At 48.8% G+C, this 18,393-nt stretch overlaps 1 protein-coding gene across 2 annotated transcripts; it reads right to left on the bottom strand.

The window, feature by feature from the left end:
• Positions 1-1,363: 1,363 nt before the first annotated feature.
• On the bottom strand, positions 1,364-17,023 carry LOC125551318 (myosin-binding protein 7-like). 2 transcript variants are annotated; one of them, XM_048714503.1, is made up of 3 exons: positions 15,522-17,022; positions 2,019-2,065; positions 1,364-1,833 (listed from the first exon to the last, which is right to left on the bottom strand). In XM_048714503.1, exons 1-3 carry the CDS (start codon positions 16,692-16,694, stop codon positions 1,734-1,736), a joined length of 1,320 nt encoding a protein of 439 aa, XP_048570460.1. In that variant the 5' UTR covers positions 16,695-17,022; the 3' UTR covers positions 1,364-1,733. The 2 variants fall into 2 exon arrangements, with proteins under 2 accessions (XP_048570460.1, XP_048570461.1); XM_048714504.1 differs by lacking the exon at positions 2,019-2,065 and having other exon boundaries at positions 15,522-17,023.
• Between the last annotated feature and the right edge of the window lie 1,370 nt (positions 17,024-18,393).

Below are 18,393 nucleotides of genomic sequence, written 5' to 3'. Positions count from 1 at the left end.
ACCGCTTTCCGTTTGAGCGTTCTGCCTCGGTGGTCACTGCAGCTGGTTTTTCTCCCAGTGCTCATGATCCAGCGTTGTTTGTCCACCTTTCTACTCATGGCCGCACTCTTCTTCTTTTATATGTTGATGACATGATCATCACTGGCAACGATCTTGAGTACATTGCCTTTGTCAAGGCCCGTCTCAGTGAGCAGTTTTCTATGTCTGATCATGGTCCTCTTCGTTAGTTTCTTGGGATTGAGATTTCCTCCACCTCTGATGGCTTTTTTATTTCCCAAGAAAACTATACCCATGATCTTCTTGCTTGTGTGGCTCTTAGTGATGAGCGCACTGTTGAGATTCCTATGGAGCTTAATGTTCACCTTCGTCCTTCTGATGGCCAGCCCTTGTCAGATCCAACTCGTTATCGTCATCTTGTTGGGAGTCTTGTCTATCTCGTTGTTACTCGTTCGGATATCTCCTATCTTGTCCATATCCTAAGGCAGTTTGTTTCTTCTCCCACTTCGGCTCACTATAGTCTCCTTCTTCGTGTTATATGATATCTTCGCAGTATGATCTCTCACCGTCTCTTCTTTCCTCATTCTAGCTCGTTACAGTTTCAGGCCTATTCCGATGCTGTCTGGGCTAGTGATCCTTCAGACCGCCGTTCACTTTCTGCTTACTATGTCTTTCTTGGTGGTTCTCTCATTGCCTGGAAGACGAACAAATAGACTGCAGTTTCCCGTTCGAGTGCAGAGGCCGAGTTGCAAGCTATGGCTCTTCTCACGGCAGAGGTGACTTGGTTACGCTAGTTACTTCAGGATTTTGGTACATGTGCTATCAGTATTGCATGGGACCCGTGAAGCATGAGCTTACCAAGCATATTGGTGTTGATGCTTTCTTTGTGCGCGCTAGTATGCAACACCATGTTATTGCTCTTCAGTATGTGTCTAGCTGACGGACTTCTTCACAAAGGCCCAGACTAGAGCACAATATGAATTTTACCTCTCCAAACTCAGTGTTGTGGATCCACCATGAGTTTGAGGGGGTGTTAAAGTTATACTTATGGTGGCCTTTAGCCTTTTGCATTCTGGTCTTTGGCCTCCCCCTGTGCATGGCTTTTGCCTCTTGATAATACTATGTTGAATATTTTCCTAACAGTAATAAAGTGCCGTGATTACTGTAAAAAGTATATGAATAAAAGCTTGCCAAGCCGCTAACCTTACCGATTAGATCCCGCTTGAACCCGCTTGAACCTGTGCAACTGATACGTTGGGCACAGCATCTGCCTTATACCTCATTCCGCATCGCCCACCCAAACCAGAGGCTTGCCTTTCGATATTTCAGAAATTAGATAATGATCTATTTTTGTGGTAAAATTACTGGTAACTTCAAAATCCGGTCTTCCACAAAATCTGGTATGAGTACAGAAACAGTAGCACATCATAGCACTGCTAAACAATCTCTACTTCTGATATTGCTCGTTACTTGGAGTACTTTGTACAAATGAACCAATTCGTACTTGTCTAAAAAAACAATCATTACAATAGTAGGAGAAAAATAGGCACCAAATCAAATAAATGGACAAGACCTCGAACCTCAGTTGATAACTAGATAGATCGCCAGACCAAACCAGCATAAAATTTATGGACAAAAGAGCGAAAAGATATATGCAGCAATGACAACACTTTTCACAAAAGCATCATACAAGCGCAGAGTCTTCCTCGGCCGCTGCATATTATAAGTGAGCGGCATCACCTAGCTCTCTTAAGAAATCTTCTGTATCTCTGTTTGTGGGACCTATCAAGCAGCAGCATTAGTCCAACATAGCTCCCGCACAAGCCAAATGGGTACCTGCGAACGATGCCCAGCAATGGTTACATACAGAAAGATACTCCCTCCATCCCAAAATAAGTGTCCCAGCTTTAGTATAACTTTAGTAAGTGTCACTAAAGTTATACTAAAGCTGACACACTTATTTTGGGACCGAGAGAGTACAAGGTAACTGTTAACAAATTGAGCAAGATTTGACAACTCACTTGATGCGATCTAATTTCTTTTGCCGGGAAAAGACAGATACGATCCACTGGATGAAACAGAAAAGAAGCAAATCAGCAAAGAAACTAACGATGCATTTGGTTCGCCGAAAAAAGGGCGGCTTCCGATTACATCGGTTTCTAAAACCGTAGCGAGCGTTTGTTTCGGCGACGATGCTTTCCATAAACGCGCTTCCCGATACAGCCCTTCACGAAATTGAAACCGCCCGAATTCGCCGGGGTTGGAAATCGGGACTCGGCCGAAGTAACCAAACGATCCACGTTTTACGCAAGAATATCCGGAAGCGACGCTTCCTGAATACGATACAGCAAAAACATTACCGGCGCGGTACCAAACGCGTCGTAAGGTTTACCCTATAGTTGCCATGTTACACTAGTATCTGCTTGAACCGGATTAAAACATGCAAATATAGTAATTTGAGTACTCTCTGCATTATCATTGAAGTGAGCTGCTCAATTCTTTACTCCCCTTTTCCCATTCTTCCTATTTTGCTGACAGGTGGGTAAGTTCATTGAAGTTTAGACAAAGTTCATAAAAAAGTCATGGAAATAATTGCCCCGTAAATTTAATTTAATATCCAGGAGAATGAGGTCAGGGAGGCTTTAAAAAGGATGAAAGCAGACAGGGCGATGGACCCTGATTGTATCCCTATTGAGGCGTGGAGAGGCCACTGAGACATAGCGATAGCATGGTTAATTAAGATTTTCAACCTCATTTTTCGAGCAAACAAGATGGCCGAAAAATGAAGGCGAAGTATATTAGTACCGATCTACAAGAACAAGTGGGATGTTTAAAGTTGTACTAATTATAGTGGGATTAAGCTGATGAGCCATAGAATGAAGCTATGGGAGAGTCTTGGGCACCGCTTAAGTAGAATGACAAGCATGCTCGTTAATCAATTTGGTTTCATGCCTGAGAGATCGACCATGTAACCCATTTTCAGGAGAATAAGGACCTGCACACGATCATTGACTTGGAGAAAGCTACAATAAGATACTGTAGAATGTCATGTGGTGAGCCTTGGAGAAACACAAAGACTCAAGAAAGTACATTACCCTTATCAAGGACATCTACCATAATGTTGTGGCAAGTTCGAACAAGTGATGGCGACACTAATGACATTCTGATTAAAATAGGACTGCATCAAGGGTTAGCTTTGAGCCCTTACCTTTTTGCATTGGCAATGGACGAGGCCATGAGGGATATACAAGGAGATATCCATGGTGTATGCTCTTTGTGGATGATGTGGTGCTAGTCGACGATAGTCGGACAAAGGTTAATACAAAGTTAAGAGTTGTGGAGACTGACTTTGGAATCGAAAGGTTTTAGACTTAGTAGAACTAAAACTAAGTACATGAGGTTAGGTTTCAGTACTACTAGGCATGAGAACGAGTAGGTTAGCTTTGATGGGCAGGTGGTACCTCAGAAGGTCACCTTTCGATATGTGGGGTCAATGAACGTGATATCCATGAAGATGTCAGCCATTGAATCAAAGCTGGGTGGATGAGGTGGCGCCAAGCTTCTAGCGTCGTTACAAGAGTGCCACAAAACCCAAAAGGCAGGTTCTATAGGATGTCGATTCGACCTACCATGTTATATGAAGATGGATGAGGGGACATGTAAAACAGTTAGGTGTAGCAGAGATGCACATATTGAGATGAATATGTGGCTACACAAGAAAGGATCAGGTCCGGAATGATGATATTCGTGGTAGAATTCGGGTAGCACCGACTGCAAAGAAGCTTGTCCAACATAAGATGGTCTGGGCATAGCGTACGGTTAAAGCGTGTTGACAATGCCAAGAGAGGTCAAGATAGACCAAACATGACATTGGAGTACGTAAAGAAAGATCTAAAGGACAGGAATATCACCGAGGAAATAGCCATGGACAGAACGCGTGGAAGTTCCTATCCACATGCCAGAACTATAACTTGATTTCGAGATCTTATGGGTTTCAACTCTAGCCGACCCAACTTGTTTGGAAATGAAAGGCTTTGATGTTGTTGTTGTCGTAACCATACCACAATTTGCACAACAATGCTGTCAGGCGCCATGAGAGCTATGGCAGGTTATAGTCAACTGTGCATAGGTCAAACCTCATGCTTAATAATAAAATGTCAGTAATGATCCAGTTCTGACACCTCACATGTTGATGACATTCACGTATTTTACTCTGTTTAAGGACATTTGGTAGCAGACCTGACACTAACCCATATAATAAATAAACGTTTGGTCATGATCCAATTCTGACACTTCACATGTTGATGCGTAATGTCACGCATACTATTTTGTTTACAGGGCATTCGGTGGAACACCTGAGCTGACCAATAACAAAGAACTTGATTTCATGTCAGAGTCAGACTGCTTTCTTCCGCTGTTTGGTAGTATAATGGAACACAACAAAGTGTTTTCTAATTCAGGTTTGATGGATTATAAGATGTTCACGTACTGACTGAGTGAACTAAGAAAATGGGGCCTGAAGATCGAATGCAACAGATGCACAAGAAAGAAACAATTTGTCCATATCCTCAAATTGACAAATTATAAGGCATATTTTGCTCATGTGTTTGGTGACACTATAACCCAAATACTCCCTTCGTTCATTATTATAAGATGTTTTGGATATTTTTAATATGAACTACGTATGGACTGAAATGAGTAAACATACCAAACATACATCCAATTTAAAACTGGGTGCATATATACGAGTGAAATTACACAAACCACCAACTATTGAGGTTGATTTTGCACACATGTACTCTTCAGATTTATTGGACAAAACACCACCTATTGATGTAACCAAGAATTACGAGTCGACAAGTCGAGCTGAGGTTGAGACTCACGTGACTACTCTAGACTACTGCTGGACTAGTCGACATGGTACTGTACTGCTGAACTATACATAGTATGTACTCTCTCCGCTCACAAATACTACCAAGATGTTTTGGGTATTTCAATATGGACTGCATAAGGACTAAAATGAGTGAACAAATACACTAAAACATGTCTATACATCCGATTCACAGAAAAAATAGAACATGTTACATTTGTGAATGGAGGTAGTATATAGAGTATTATATAGTATAGTATATATAGTATACAATAAAAATTGAATACATGTGAAGTGGATGAAGAATGTGAGGCTGGGCCAATATTCAATGGCCATGGCCGCAGCGGAGAAATCAAACCCAAGAAGGGAAGGAGAGAAGGAAGAAATTACTTGCTGATGAGTGATATTTTTTACACTCCTTCACCCTTTATTTAAACCGAGATATTTCATTAAAACCGAGATATTTCATTAAAACTGAGATATTCGTTCCGATATTGTGACTAATGACTAATGAATGCAAAGGATTTCACAAATCCTCTCTTTGATGTGTTTCCACAAGAAATGGGCTAAAAAGGGAAGAAATCACGTGTGAACATGGAAAGGAGTGAAAAAGGAGATAGAAGAAATCAGGAGGCGCACCAGAGAAAACAGAACAAAAGACGGCGTTCCTGTGGATTCTGAGGCTCCTCGTCCACCTGAACAACTTTTATAAATGGGACCACGCCAAAATGCCAACAGAACGTCCGCGAGCGAAGCCAGAACAGAGCCACCTTCATCCTCTCTCATCAACCCTAGCCGTCGCCATTACCATCTCCATAGCCACCATCACCACCATCACCACCATAGTTCATCTTCCTCTAGTTCATACTTGTAATTGTGCATCGCACAATTAATCCACTGTAAGACATTATCAATCAATCGATCTTCAAAATGTGTTCTTCATTCCATCTGATCTCCATGTGTGAGTAGTTCGGTAAGGTATGGGTTGAGGCCTAGGCCTTGCAACCCGTTATATTTGTTGTGGGGATCAATGAAAGTGCTTTGAATTAACGCCCCGTATATGTGAAATAAAATTATTCCGTAGATGTTTCTTGTCTTGTCCGTATTCTTCAACCCAGGATCATGGAGAACAAGCCATGGAGAGGCTAAGGGCAGGGAGAACGTAAAGTGTTATTCTGAACACCGGTGACAGAAGGGTTCGCGCCGGTGGACTTCGAGGAAGTTTTCGCTCTGGTGGCAAGGCTCGAGTCTGTGCAGCTGAGCCTTGCCCTACCGGCGAACCGGGGCTGGGAGGTTCACCACATGGACGTCAAGTCGGCATTCCTCAACGGCGACCTTGAGGAGGAGGTTCAAGTGTCTCAACCGCCGGGCTTCACCGCCGACCATCATGATTACGGCATGTACAGGCTACACAAGGCCCTATACGGGCTGCGGCAAGCACAGAGGGCATGGAATGCCAAGCTAGACACGAGATTGGCATCGCTCAGCTACACGCGCAGCGCCTGGAGCACGGTGTGTACGCGCGAGGGACCAGGGACGCACAACTAATCGTCGGCATCTACGTCGACGACCTTATCATCACCGGAGTTGAGCAACACGACATGCGCTGCTTCAAGGAAGAAATGAAGCAGCTCTTCAGCATGAGTAACCTCAAGGTGCTACACCATAGTCTGGAGGTGAACCAGGAGCCTAGACGGATGTACAATCACCCAGGTCGCCTATGCCAGCAAGCTGCTCAAATGAGTGGGCATGGCGGACTGCAACACCACGCACACCCTGATGAAGGCCCGCTGCAACAGCAGGGAGAACAAGGAGAGGCCAGTGGACACGAAGTTCTACCGCAGTGTCATCGGTAGCCTCAGGTACTTGGTACACACCCGACCAGACATCGAGTTCCCAGTCGGGTTCCTAAGCAGGTTCATGGAGGCGCTAGCCAGCGACCATCTCGTGGCGGTCAAGCATCTGCTCAGTTACATCGCTGGCACACTCACGCACAAATGCATATATCTCCGCGGCAATGGTGAGACCTTGATTGGCTACAGCGACTCGAACCCCACCAGCGATGTGGACTCCAGAAAAGCACCTCAGGCATGCTATTCTTCCTCGGCAACAGTATGGTGAGTGCTATTCTTCCTTTGCAACAGTCCGGTGAGCTAGCAATCGCAGAAGTAAAAGGTTGTCGCCACCTCTTCGAGCGAAGCAGAGAACATTGTGGTGGCTACGACAGCGGCCAAGGGATCTGGCTGGCTCGTCTCCCCGGCGAGCTTCTGAACACCGACCCTGCTACACTCTGCATCGGCAACAATCCGCCATCTCGCTCTGCAAAAATCCGGGTGCTTTACGACCGAAGAAAGCACATTGATCTGCCCTACCATTTCATACGATACAGTGGAGAAGGGCTCGGTTATCGTGGAGTTCATCGGAACCGGCGAGCAGAGGGCGGACATTCTGACGAAATCTCCCGGGCGAGTTCATTTCCATGAGCTCAACGTAAAGATTGGAATTGTCAAGATAACACACAGGGATTAGGGGGAGAATGTTAGATATAAACTTTGTGTTCTTTACTTAATTAGTCAGGTTAGTATAGGTCGGTTCAGACTTTTCTTAGCCAGTAAGAATGTTACTGTCAGAGCTAGTAGTCATTGTGGTATTTGCTTGGTCTGCCATCTGTTGAGCAGTACATGAACTGTATATTTTTTGTAGGTGCAATGAACCTGATATGCCGGTTGTGGCTGAGGCGGTTCACAAGGCCTACAAAAGGACTAGTAGATTATCCTTGTATTGTAAGCTTGATATGTAACACCCCGGATACAAGTTTCCATATTTGTACTCCAACTCTTGCCTTTTCCGGAGATGCGATACGATATTCCCTCGTGGTTGGGTTTTGTTTTTGTTTTGCTTGTGTACATGTCATGCATTTCATATCATGTCATCATGTGCATCGCATTTGCATACGTGTTCGTCTCATGCATCCGAACATTTTCCCCGTTGTTCGTTTTGCAATCCGACACTCCTATGTCCTCCGGCGTCCCCCTCTTGTCTCTTTTCGTGAGCGGGTGTTGAACATTCTCGAAATGGACCGAGATTTGCCAAGCGGCCTTGATGAACCACCGGTAGACCGCCTGTCAAGTTTCGTGCCATTTGGAGTCCGTTTGATACTCCAACGGTTAACCAGGGAACCGTAAAGGCATCGTGTGTGTTGCAGCCCAACACCCCTCCAAGTCAGCCCACAAACTCATCCAAACCCTCTCCATCCTCTCGGCCGTTCGATCACGATCGCGTGGCCAAAAACCGCTCCTCATTTGGACTCTCCTAACTCCCTCTACTTATATATATGTCCTCTCCCCCGAAATTTTCGCGGATGAAACCCTAGCCCCGCTCCTCTCACGCCGCCGGACGTGTCCGTCGGCCACGTCCCCTGCACCAATCGGGCGCCGCCACGTCATCAACCCCGCCGCCTCAGCCAACCGCGCGCCGCCACGCGTCCCCGCCCACTTCAGCGCCACCCGTGCGGGCCCGCCGGGGCCCGAGCGAGGCCCTCTCCGGCCCGAGCCGTCCGCCGCCCGCGCCTCACCCGCGAGCGCGCGGCTCCGCTCGTCGCCGTCCGGCCGCCGTCTGCCGCTTCCCCGGCCCGGTCGCCGCCGCCCTGCGCCCTCCACCTCACCCGCACCTTGCCTGCCCCGTCGCCCAGCGCGCGGTCGCCGCTCCGGTCGCCCGCCGCCGCGCCGCGCCGGATCCGGCCGGATCTCGCCGCCCCGTCCCGCCGGCGTCCTCTCCGGCCGTCTTCTCCACCAACTCCGGCAAGTCTCTGGCGTGCCTCGGTTTCTGTGCGAGGAACCCTAGATCCATTTCGGAGGGGTATAATTTCTCTGAGTCTTTCTGGGATACATTTTATGCCCTTGTTCGTGATGCCATAACTCCTCATCCGTTGCTCCGTTTTGTGCATGCAATATATCGAAATGTTCATCAGGATGTGCTCTTTATTTTGTTCCATTGTGACCTGCTTGTTTGAGTCCATCTTGATGCCCAAATCGCTGATACAAGAGTGCTATAAAATGTTAGATGTTGATTCTTATTAGATTATGAGCATTTGTCATTTTTGCCATGATTATTGTGTGCTGCATATGGGTATGAGCTCTACATGTGTTTTGGGTATGCCATGCCATCTTTACAGGGTGTATGCCATGTATTTTTGTGATCAATGTGGTGACTAGCACAAGCATGCAAAGTAGCTCTCGTAATATTGCTGATTTCAGAGACTTAGAATTTCACTAAGTCTTTGCTCTGCTGTTATTTTTATGTCATGTATTCATATTGCTACAGTGAGATCCATGCTTCTTTTGAGTATGTTCAGTAAGGATGATTTGGACATATGGTTATGCTCTATCCATCTATGCCCCTGTTTGCATTTATGGAGTGCCCTAGCATGACTTAATCTTGCTCTACTTTTGCTATAAAACGTTCCTGGCAGATTGTTTACATGTTAATCAATTTTGCCATGGTTGTTGTAGTTGATCCAAGCATGCTATAAACTTGTTCTTGCCATGGTTAGCCTTATGAACATGTCTTCTTACTGGTAGTATGCTTAGCTTGTCATGCAATGCCTTGTGGTGAGTGAATCGAGCTCGCAAAGAGGCCTTCATAATTCTGTTTATGCCATGCCCAGTTTTCTGTTAAGTCTGAATCTGTTAACGAAACTTGCTATGTTTACATAGGTGCCATCATATCTTCTCATCCTTTTTGGCTTATGGTCAGTAAGGGACTTTTGTTCTATGCTTTGAGTAGATTCATGTCATGCCTTGTTTTGCTATGATATGTTCCTGTAGCATGTTGTTAGCTTGCTCTAAACATGGCTTCCTGATGTTAATTCCTGGCATTTTGTTATTTTCTCTAAGTCTGTGATGCTGATATCTTTTGCACTTTTGCCATGCTTGTTTGAACCTGCTCTTGTGTGATTTAGCCGTAGCTCAGTGTTCATCTTTTGTCAAGCATCTTGAGTAGATCACTGCCATGTGCTTTGTTGTTATGTTGGAGTGCAGTAGCTTAGTTTCTTGTTGCATTCTAGATGGCATCGTGTTGTTAATCGCAGAATTGTGCCATTCTTGTTTTGCTTGCCATTTGCAAACCGTGCATCCGATTTCGGTGATCTTTATATCGATTTCGGCCGAAACCAACTCATCTTTCCAGCGGCGCACTTGGTTTGCCAAGTTGATGCCTTGTTCAATCTTTCCCTTCCGGAGCACGCATATGTATTGCTTATCACATCCCGCATGTCATGGCATGTTTTGCATCATGTTGTTTGTGCATTGCACCGTGGTTGATTGTTGTTTCCTTTGCTTGTGTTCTTGCCTTGGGTAGAGTCGGGAGATGAGTTCGTGATCGAGGAACCCGTTGTAGGCTTGGCCTTATGCCTGGTGTTTTCTTCCACTCTTGCCGCCCTAGTTTCCGTCATACCGGTGTTATGTTCCTTGATTTTGCGTTCCTTACGCGGTTGGGTTATAATGGGAACCCCTTGACAGTTCGCTTTGAATAAAACTCCTCCAGCAAGGCCCAACCTTGGTTTTACCATTTGCCACCTAAGCCTTTTTCCCTTGGGTTCTGCAGACTCAAGGGTCATCTTTATTTTAAACCCCCGGGCCAGTGCTTCTCTAAGTGTTGGTCCAAACTGGGCGATGTCCGGCGCCTCCTGGGCAACCAGGGTCTATGCCAACCCGACGTCTTGCCCATCTAGTGTACCCTGAGAACGAGATACGTGCGACTCCTATCGGGATTTGTCGGCACATCGGGTGGCTTTGCTGGTCTTGTTTTACCATTGTCGAAATGTCTTGTAACCGGGATTCCGAGTCTGACCGGGTCTTCCTGGGAGAAGGAATATCCTTCGTTGACCGTGAGAGCTTGTGATGGGCTAAGTTGGGACACCCCTGCAGGGTTTTGAACTTTCGAAAGTCGTGCCTGCGGTTATGGGCAGATGGGAATTTGTTAATATCCAGTTGTAGAAAACCTGACACTTAACTTAATTTAAAATGAATCAACCGCGTGTGTAGCCGTGATGGTCTCTTTCCGGCGGAGTCCGGGAAGTGAACACGGGTCTTGTGTTATGCTTGATCGTAAGTAGTTTCAGGATCACTTCTTGATCACTTCTAGTTCACGACCGTTGCTTTGCTTCTCTTCTCGCTCTTATTTGCGTATGTTAGCCACCATATATGCTAGTGCTTGCTGCAGCTCCACCTCACTACCCTTTCCTACCCATAAGCTTAAATAGTCTTGATCTCGCGGGTGTGAGATTGCTGAGTCCCCGTGACTCACAGATACTTCCAAACAGTTGCAGGTGCCGATGATACCAGTGCAGGTGACGCAACCCAGCTCAAGTGGGAGCTCGATGAAGATTGTGTTCGTTGTGTTGTTTCGTTTCCCGTTGATCAGTAGTGGAGCCCAGTCGGGGCGATCGGGGATCTAGCATTAGGGGTTGTCTTTCTTTATTTGGTTCCGTAGTCGGACCTTGATTGTATTCTGGATGATGTAATGCTATATTCATGTATTGTGTGAAGTGGCGATTGTAAGCCAACTTTTTATCCCTTTCATATTCAGTACATGGGATGTGTAAAGATTACCCCTCTTGCGACATGCCTACTATGCGGTTATGCCTCTAAGTCGTGCTCCGACACGTGGGAGATATAGCCGCATCGTGGGTGTTACATGATACTACTGATAGAGAAGAAAAGGGCAGCTTCACAAAAAAGATTCAGTGCCTCTCGTTCCTTCCTCGCTCGTGTTCATAGCTTGTCGCTTGCTCATAGCTCATAGTCCAAGCAAAACTGTCCACAATGTGTCTGCTTATGGTCGTTGTTGCTTCCCCGCATGCTCGCGTGCTGCTCCCTTAGATCAAAAGCCTCTACCACATCCCGCTGCTCCCGCCCAACCATCACCCCCTTCTGCTCCGCCTCGATCTGCCGGCACTCCACCTCGATCTGCCGGTTCCAGGGCTGCTTCGCTCTGATCCACCGGCCCATTGACCAGCTGTTCCAGTCCGGCTCCCGATCCATCCGCTGGGCTTGGTCTACTGTTAAGCCACCGCCACTTCCGTCCTGTGCGGGCTGCAAGCTGATTTGACAGACCAGTAACCTCCGGCTGCCATGTTCGTTGGTTCCTGGTTAACTGGTTTCACCTCAATTTGTTCAACAAAAAACAGATACAATGTATATGTTGTCAAGCTATGTCATCATTCCACGTTGCCCAGTAAGTTTTGATGGTACTAACACACCAAGTTTGTCGCCTTCTTTCGCTTTTATATGTGTGGTATTTGTCTCTACGGTGTTTTCCTGGCGAGGTCTCATGCCCACCGTGCCTGGTTCCTCTTGAGGCTCCTACTCCTCCGACGCCACCGGCTCTTGATGCGGATGCTCCTAAGGTTGCCAAGGACGCATCTAAGCTTGCTGATGAGACTGTGGTTTGTGCTTATGAGCAGCAGGTTTTGGCCTATGAGGAGGCTCTTCCGTCTTATCGTGATGCTCTGTCTACTTACACTCGATGGTTTGATGTTGATGCTTGTGTTGCGTCTATTCTTACTTCCAGTGTTCTGCCTCAGTTTGCCTCTGAATTTATGGGCCTCGCTACCGTCTTCGGGTTGTGGACATGTTTTTGCCAGCGGTATCAGCCCTCTGGTGACGTCTTATACGTGTGCGTGGTTCGCCAGGAGCATGCTCTTCAGCAAGGTGTCTCCACTATTGATGATTCCTTTTTTTTTGAGATCCACTATTGATGATTCCTACGCACATAGTTTTGCTATCTGGCGCCAGCTTGACTCTCTTCGCGCTGCTCGTTGTTGTACTTGCCAGTGTTGCCAAGTTGTGCTATCAAGCTTGGAGTTTCATCGCGTCTATGAGTTCTTGCCTCGGCTTCGTAAGGAGTTTGAGTCACTGTGTGCTAAGTTGTTTGCTCATGTTCGTATCTCTTCTTGAGGCACTTTCATAGATTTGGGCTAATGAGACTCGTCTTTGTGGTGCAAGTTTCATTGATGTTCCCTCGTTGGTCGCTGCTTGAGCTCCTGCTATGCCGTCTGCCGCACCGGTTTTTTCCCGCTCCAGTGCTCCGCCACTCCTCCTGGTGGTGGTGAGGACCGCTCTCGTACTCATTGCGGATACGCAAAAAGTATGGTCACCCCGAGCTTGATTGCTTCTTGAAGAACCGACATCTATGCCCGGCGCGTACAGCGACTTCAAGGACTTGTGCTTCTATCCCAGCCCCTTCAACAGTGTCCCTGACTGGGACACTAAGCAAGATATTGTGCGACTTAGGCATCTGCTTGCAGCTTTGGGTTCTTCTTCAACAGAGTTTACTGGTCTTTTTGCTGACTCTTCTAGCTCAGAGAGACCACCCCCTTCATTGTCAGGAACACATCACAAGAGCTCTGCTTGGTTTTGGCCCTTGCCGCCATGATTTTCTTCCGCTCCCATCACCCTAGTCTATATGCGCTTTCTAGTTTTCTATATTCTCCGCTGCGTCCACCAAGTCCATTGCTCTTTTTCGTGTTTCTCATGTCATGTGAGTTCACCAAACCTTTGTCCATCAGCCTCTTTTTTCGGTCCTTGTTGTTTTCTATAGGATTTTCGTGGCTCTCTTTTTCCATTGTCGATCTATGCCGATTCTCTTGTCGCTGAGCTTCTTTTGCCGTCGGTTTTCTTGGGCTATGATTTTGTGTGCAATGCTTCATCCTCTTGTGTGCCATCTTCTTTGACAACCCATCTTCTCTTGATATTTCTCTTGTATCTTCTACTGATGTGGTGTCTTCCTCTGATGCACCATTTTCTCGTTATCCCCTTTGGCTTGACTCGACAAGTTTTGAGAACTCTTCATGCTACGACAACAATGTCAAAGACGTGGATTTTGGATTATCATTTTCTTTGTAGGGTTACACTTCTTCAAATGCAATGCTATTGCATATGCTTTGCATTTGAGGGGGCTGGTAAGGAGTGTTAGTATTGGTCTAGGAGTCCTTAAAAAGCTATGTGTTTTTCCTTGAACCCCAAGTCTTGTGTAATATATATAAATGCAGTAGAGATAAGTTGTATCCATAACAAAAGGCATGTTGCGCTTTAACAGTGGTACACCTCTGCAGGGTTAAATAATCTATCTGAGTAGTTGTGTCCATGGTTATGGACTTGGATATGTTGTATTTGATCAGAGAACAACTTCAACCAAAATTGTGTCTTGAGGATTCTTCTTCGTGTGTATACGAAGGGGAATGCAAGGCCGTGTTATGTTTGCGGTTAGGTTAGGTGGATATAATCATTGTTTTTAAGACATCCTGCCTTGGACGCTTAGGCGATAAGGCATCCTGGCAGCGCCTTATAAATATGCCCGCCTTAGGCGCTAGAGCGGGTGGTGATCGCCTTAGGTCGCCTTACCGCCTTAAAAACAATGGATATAATAGATGGACCATTTACGCTATCTTACCTTGGGTACGCTCTCTTTCCTCATCTCTAATAGACGCAAGTTGCAGCATGTCTCTATAGGATGCTAGTGCTTGCTGCGGCTCAAACCTCCTCATTTTTTTAGAACAATGCATACTTAGAATAGATCTGGTGTAAGTCTTGCGGAGTACATCATGTGCTCACCTTGTTTTTCAACCACCATTTGTTGCAAAGGACTACTCCGACTTCGACGGTGACTACTATGTTGAGCTTGCACGCCATGAGTGGACCAGAGGTTCCCCGGTGGCTGGCTGAGATTGTGGGCAGGATGTTGTTTATTCCCGGCCCTCTTAGGCCATTTGCTTTTTTGACTGCGCTCAAACTATTTGATCTTTTTCTTGGATGATGTAACCTTGGATATTTCCGGTCTCTAGATGTAATACTTATTTCCTTCGTCAAAGTTGTACTAAATCAGCGACACTTATTTTGGGACGGAGGGAGTATTATTTTAGCTCATGTGAGCATCGTTCCTATGTTATATTACCGTTTGAGTCTTGTGATGATACAACCACGTAAAAAAACATAAGTGTGTATTAATGCATGTACGTATCCTCAGTTGGCAGAAAGCTAAATTTGGAATAGTTCCAAATCCGGGGTCCGACACCGGCCCAGGAGCACCAGGCGCAGCGTGGATGGATAGTGGGGACGCAGCGGCAACGGCTGCATGGAGAGGGCTTGGGCACAAGGAAATGTGAGAGAGGATCCAGCCCGCACTGATGATAACCAATCAGCAGTCAACTCGGTCGGGGATTACTAAACCGGCTGGTTAGTGCAATAACCGGTTTTAAAGTTGGGAGTTGAACCTTAAACCGAGTGGCAAGTTTAGGGTTATAAAGTGAACTTTTCTCCTTAAAATATCCAAATATCTAAATAAGCTGAGCCACTGCAGTAGTGCAACCACAAATATTCCTAATTTGATAAAGGACTACAATTATGATTTTCCGCTAGTTATATAGAGCAATAAAGCACTTCTAATAATTTACTCTGATCATATTCAGCACACATATAGCAATGCCTTGTTGCATGTCTAGATTATTACTATTATAGTGTGTGTCGTTTTCTCAAAACCCAGTATTACAACATGAAGAAATGAAGAATACTTAAATGTACCGGTTTACTTATAACTCATGGATCACTATGAACAAACTAAGAATTTATAGAAGCACGAGACCAGCTGAGTTTACCTTAATTGCGGTCACAATGAAGAATTTCACGCAGAAAGGCTGCCTCTTCACCAACTTCCTCTTTGGCGCTACGACCGCTTGCGGCACTGGATGCAATTTCAATGAAACTGCAGGCAATGGTGCTGCCTCCTCGCAGAGCTGGTGAGCGATATCCTTGAGCATCACAACCTGCGCCTTCTCTGCTCCCATTGACATGATTGCATGCCGCATCGACTCCCGATCTGCCTCCAGTGCTTGTAGCCTTGCACTGAGCTTTTGTATCTGCTGCTCCTCAGCCCACGCCCCAACCCCATCAACAAAGCCCACGTCGTTCCCCATCGGTGTCTGAAAGTAGCAGCAGTCCTCAGGTGCGGCGACAGGCACGCGATGCACTGCGTCCACAGTGTACACCCGGTCGCAGTCATCATCCAGGTCCGACACGTCCTGCTCCACCACGTACGTGAACTCATCAGCCGCTGCAATGCCGCCATCATACAAGCTGTCATTGGAGAGTGCGCGCCCATGGCGCTGGCGCCGTGGTGAAGCGCAGATGACCCCCTTATGGGCATCTCGGCCGGGCATTGTATAGAGCATGTGGTGGGTGCGTGGAGTACCGACGTCGGAGGGCGCAGGATAATCGAGGCATTGGATGGAAGGGTAGTCGTCAGCGAAGAGGTTGTCCCCCGCGGCGGCTGTGGGAGATGAGGGGAGGAACGACGGGGAGAGGAACCCGAGCTGGATGAGGCGGGAGCGGCACACCCGGAGCTGCTCCGAGAGCGACTGGATGGAGGCATCACGCCGCGCGATGGCGTCGTGGAGGGCGGCGACCTCGGAGGCGTCGTGCGCGAACCGCTCCTCGGCGAACCGCCGGAACTGGCGCGCCTCCATCATGGCCTCTGACTTGTCCCGCTGCAGGCGCAGGATCATGGACATGGCCTCGCTGGCGGCCTCGGCAGCGGCGCGGCGCTCCGCCTCGAGCTCCTCCTGCAGCTCCACCATGCCGCTCTGCTGCCACGCGACCGCCTCACGCGGCGCGGCCGCCTCGTCGCCGGGCCCCACCCGCGCGACAGCCTCCGCTGGCAGGTTCCGCTTGCGGAGCGTGACGCGCGCAGGGGCGGCCGTCACCGGCGCCTGGTCATCCCCGCTGCCGCATAGCGGGCACGCGTCGCCGTCGCCGCCGGGGTCGCTCGCCATGGCGGAAGAAGGGCACGCCACAGGCAGGCGCGCATGCGTGGTGTAGGCGCCCGCGCAGGAGGCGAGGGCGGCGTTGGGGCGGTTAGGGTGAGAGGGTGCGGTCAAAGCCGAGGAGAGGCGCGGCGCGAAAGGTGGCCCCGAAGCGAAGGAGTTTGCGTCTCGATGATTTCTTTTCCATGCCAAGTCTGGGGTGGGCGGTCTGGTTTTGGGCAAGTTTGAGGGTGCTCTGCTGGTGCGGGTCTGGCGGGAGGGGCAGTGCAGCGCGAGATTTGGATGCTAGGGCGGGAGCGATGGGTTTGGCTTGGGTGGCTGTGGCCGCCCGCCGTGCCGGAACGGAGGCTGCTGGCGATATTTCTGGCCGGGGCGGCTGGAGAATGAGTGGTGTGGCAGACTGGCGGCAAGGGCATGTACAATGATTGATAAGATATTTTATCTTAAATTTTGCATGTAATTTAAAGATGATAAAAAAATATCTATAATGGGTCATCTATGGTGAAATGGCTCTCCTCTCCTCCCCCTCCCCCCTTTCCTCCTCCTCCTTCTCCTTCTCCCCCTTCCTCTCCCCGAGGTGCCCCGCTCCCTGCTGACCTTGCTCCGGCGACATCTTCCCCCTCTCCCCGTGCCGTCCTCCGCGCCCAGCTCCTTTCCCTCCCCTTCCTCGTCATCGTCGCGGGCGTCGGTGGCCTCGGCGTCGCCCTTCGGATCTCGTTTATGGGCTCTTGGCGATGACGGTGATGATTCCTCTGACGGGGAGGCCGCTCCCTCGCTGGTGCCCCCGCTGTCGGCGCTGGCGTCCAAGGGCACGCCCCGTCCTTGCAAGTTTGCAACTGGGGGGCAGGGGCGGCCGGTGGCGTCGCCGGAGGGGGGCGCTGGCTGGCTTCGCGTTTCTCGCCGTCGTCGAAAGTCTGGTAAGTTCTCCTTCCCATCTGCGGCCTCTAGGATCCTTGGTGCGGCGCTGGCCATGGTGAGGGTGGTGGTCGTCGGTGTGTGCTTCCCTGGCTCGTGCGGCTCTCCGGCCTTCCCTACTCCTTCTTCTAAGGCGCCGTCGTCGGTGCTCCGTGGCTCGTCGAGGGTCGCGGCGGCGGCGGACGCGCTAACCCTAGATCTGGCTCATCCCTCGATGGTTAGTGGGCCCCATGGGGGGCTGGATCCTGGGCCTCCTGGGCCGTCCGCGAGTGGGCGGCCCGCACCCCTCCTTTATCCTCGGTGGTCGCTTTTCCCCCTCTCCCCTGTGTGGGCCCTGGGCAGTTGGCAGTGGCCACTGCTCCCCCCTCCTTCTCAGCCTAGCTGGCCTGCTCGGCCCAGGTGGGGTTGGCTCGCTCGGGCTATTTATGGGTGCGTCGCGGCTCCCTTCCCCCCTCCTAGGGTTTTCGGCCTCTGTCGTGGATCTGCGTAAACACAGAGCTCCTATCCGTCGTTTCCTCAGACCCACTCCACCTCCTCCTCTTCTCCTCTCCTTCGCGGCGGCTCTTGCTATGGACAAGTCCAGGGGCTCTTCTAGCGAAGCCATGTCCGGCAGCAAGCGCCGGAGCGAGGAGTCGCCGGGCTCAGGGCTCGATCTGGAGTACGAAGCTTCTCTGCGCTCCAAGTTGGAGGCCGAGCAGGTAGTGCGCAAGCAGGTGGCTCACGACCGGGAGGCGTGGGCGGCTGGCCCGGAGTGGCTCCAGTGTGACGAGCGCGAGCGGTCGCAGCCTGGATC

Source organism: Triticum urartu, chromosome 4, assembly GCF_003073215.2.
Source record: "Triticum urartu cultivar G1812 chromosome 4, Tu2.1, whole genome shotgun sequence".
Lineage (NCBI taxonomy): Eukaryota > Viridiplantae > Streptophyta > Magnoliopsida > Poales > Poaceae > Triticum > Triticum urartu.
This window is presented reverse-complemented; position numbering and strand designations above follow the sequence as displayed.

Excerpts from the sequence above, each read along its gene's own strand:
- LOC125551318 (XM_048714503.1), bottom strand. The coding sequence starts at position 16,694 with ATGGCGAGCGACCCCGGCGGCGACGGCGACGCGTGCCCGCTATGCGGC. Across the intron at positions 2,066-15,521 it reads TCATTGTGACCGCAATTAAG|TGGATCGTATCTGTCTTTTC; the intron begins GTAAACTCAGCT and ends TGTTTCATCCAG. Across the intron at positions 1,834-2,018 it reads AAGAAATTAGATCGCATCAA|GTACCCATTTGGCTTGTGCG; the intron begins GTGAGTTGTCAA and ends CATCGTTCGCAG.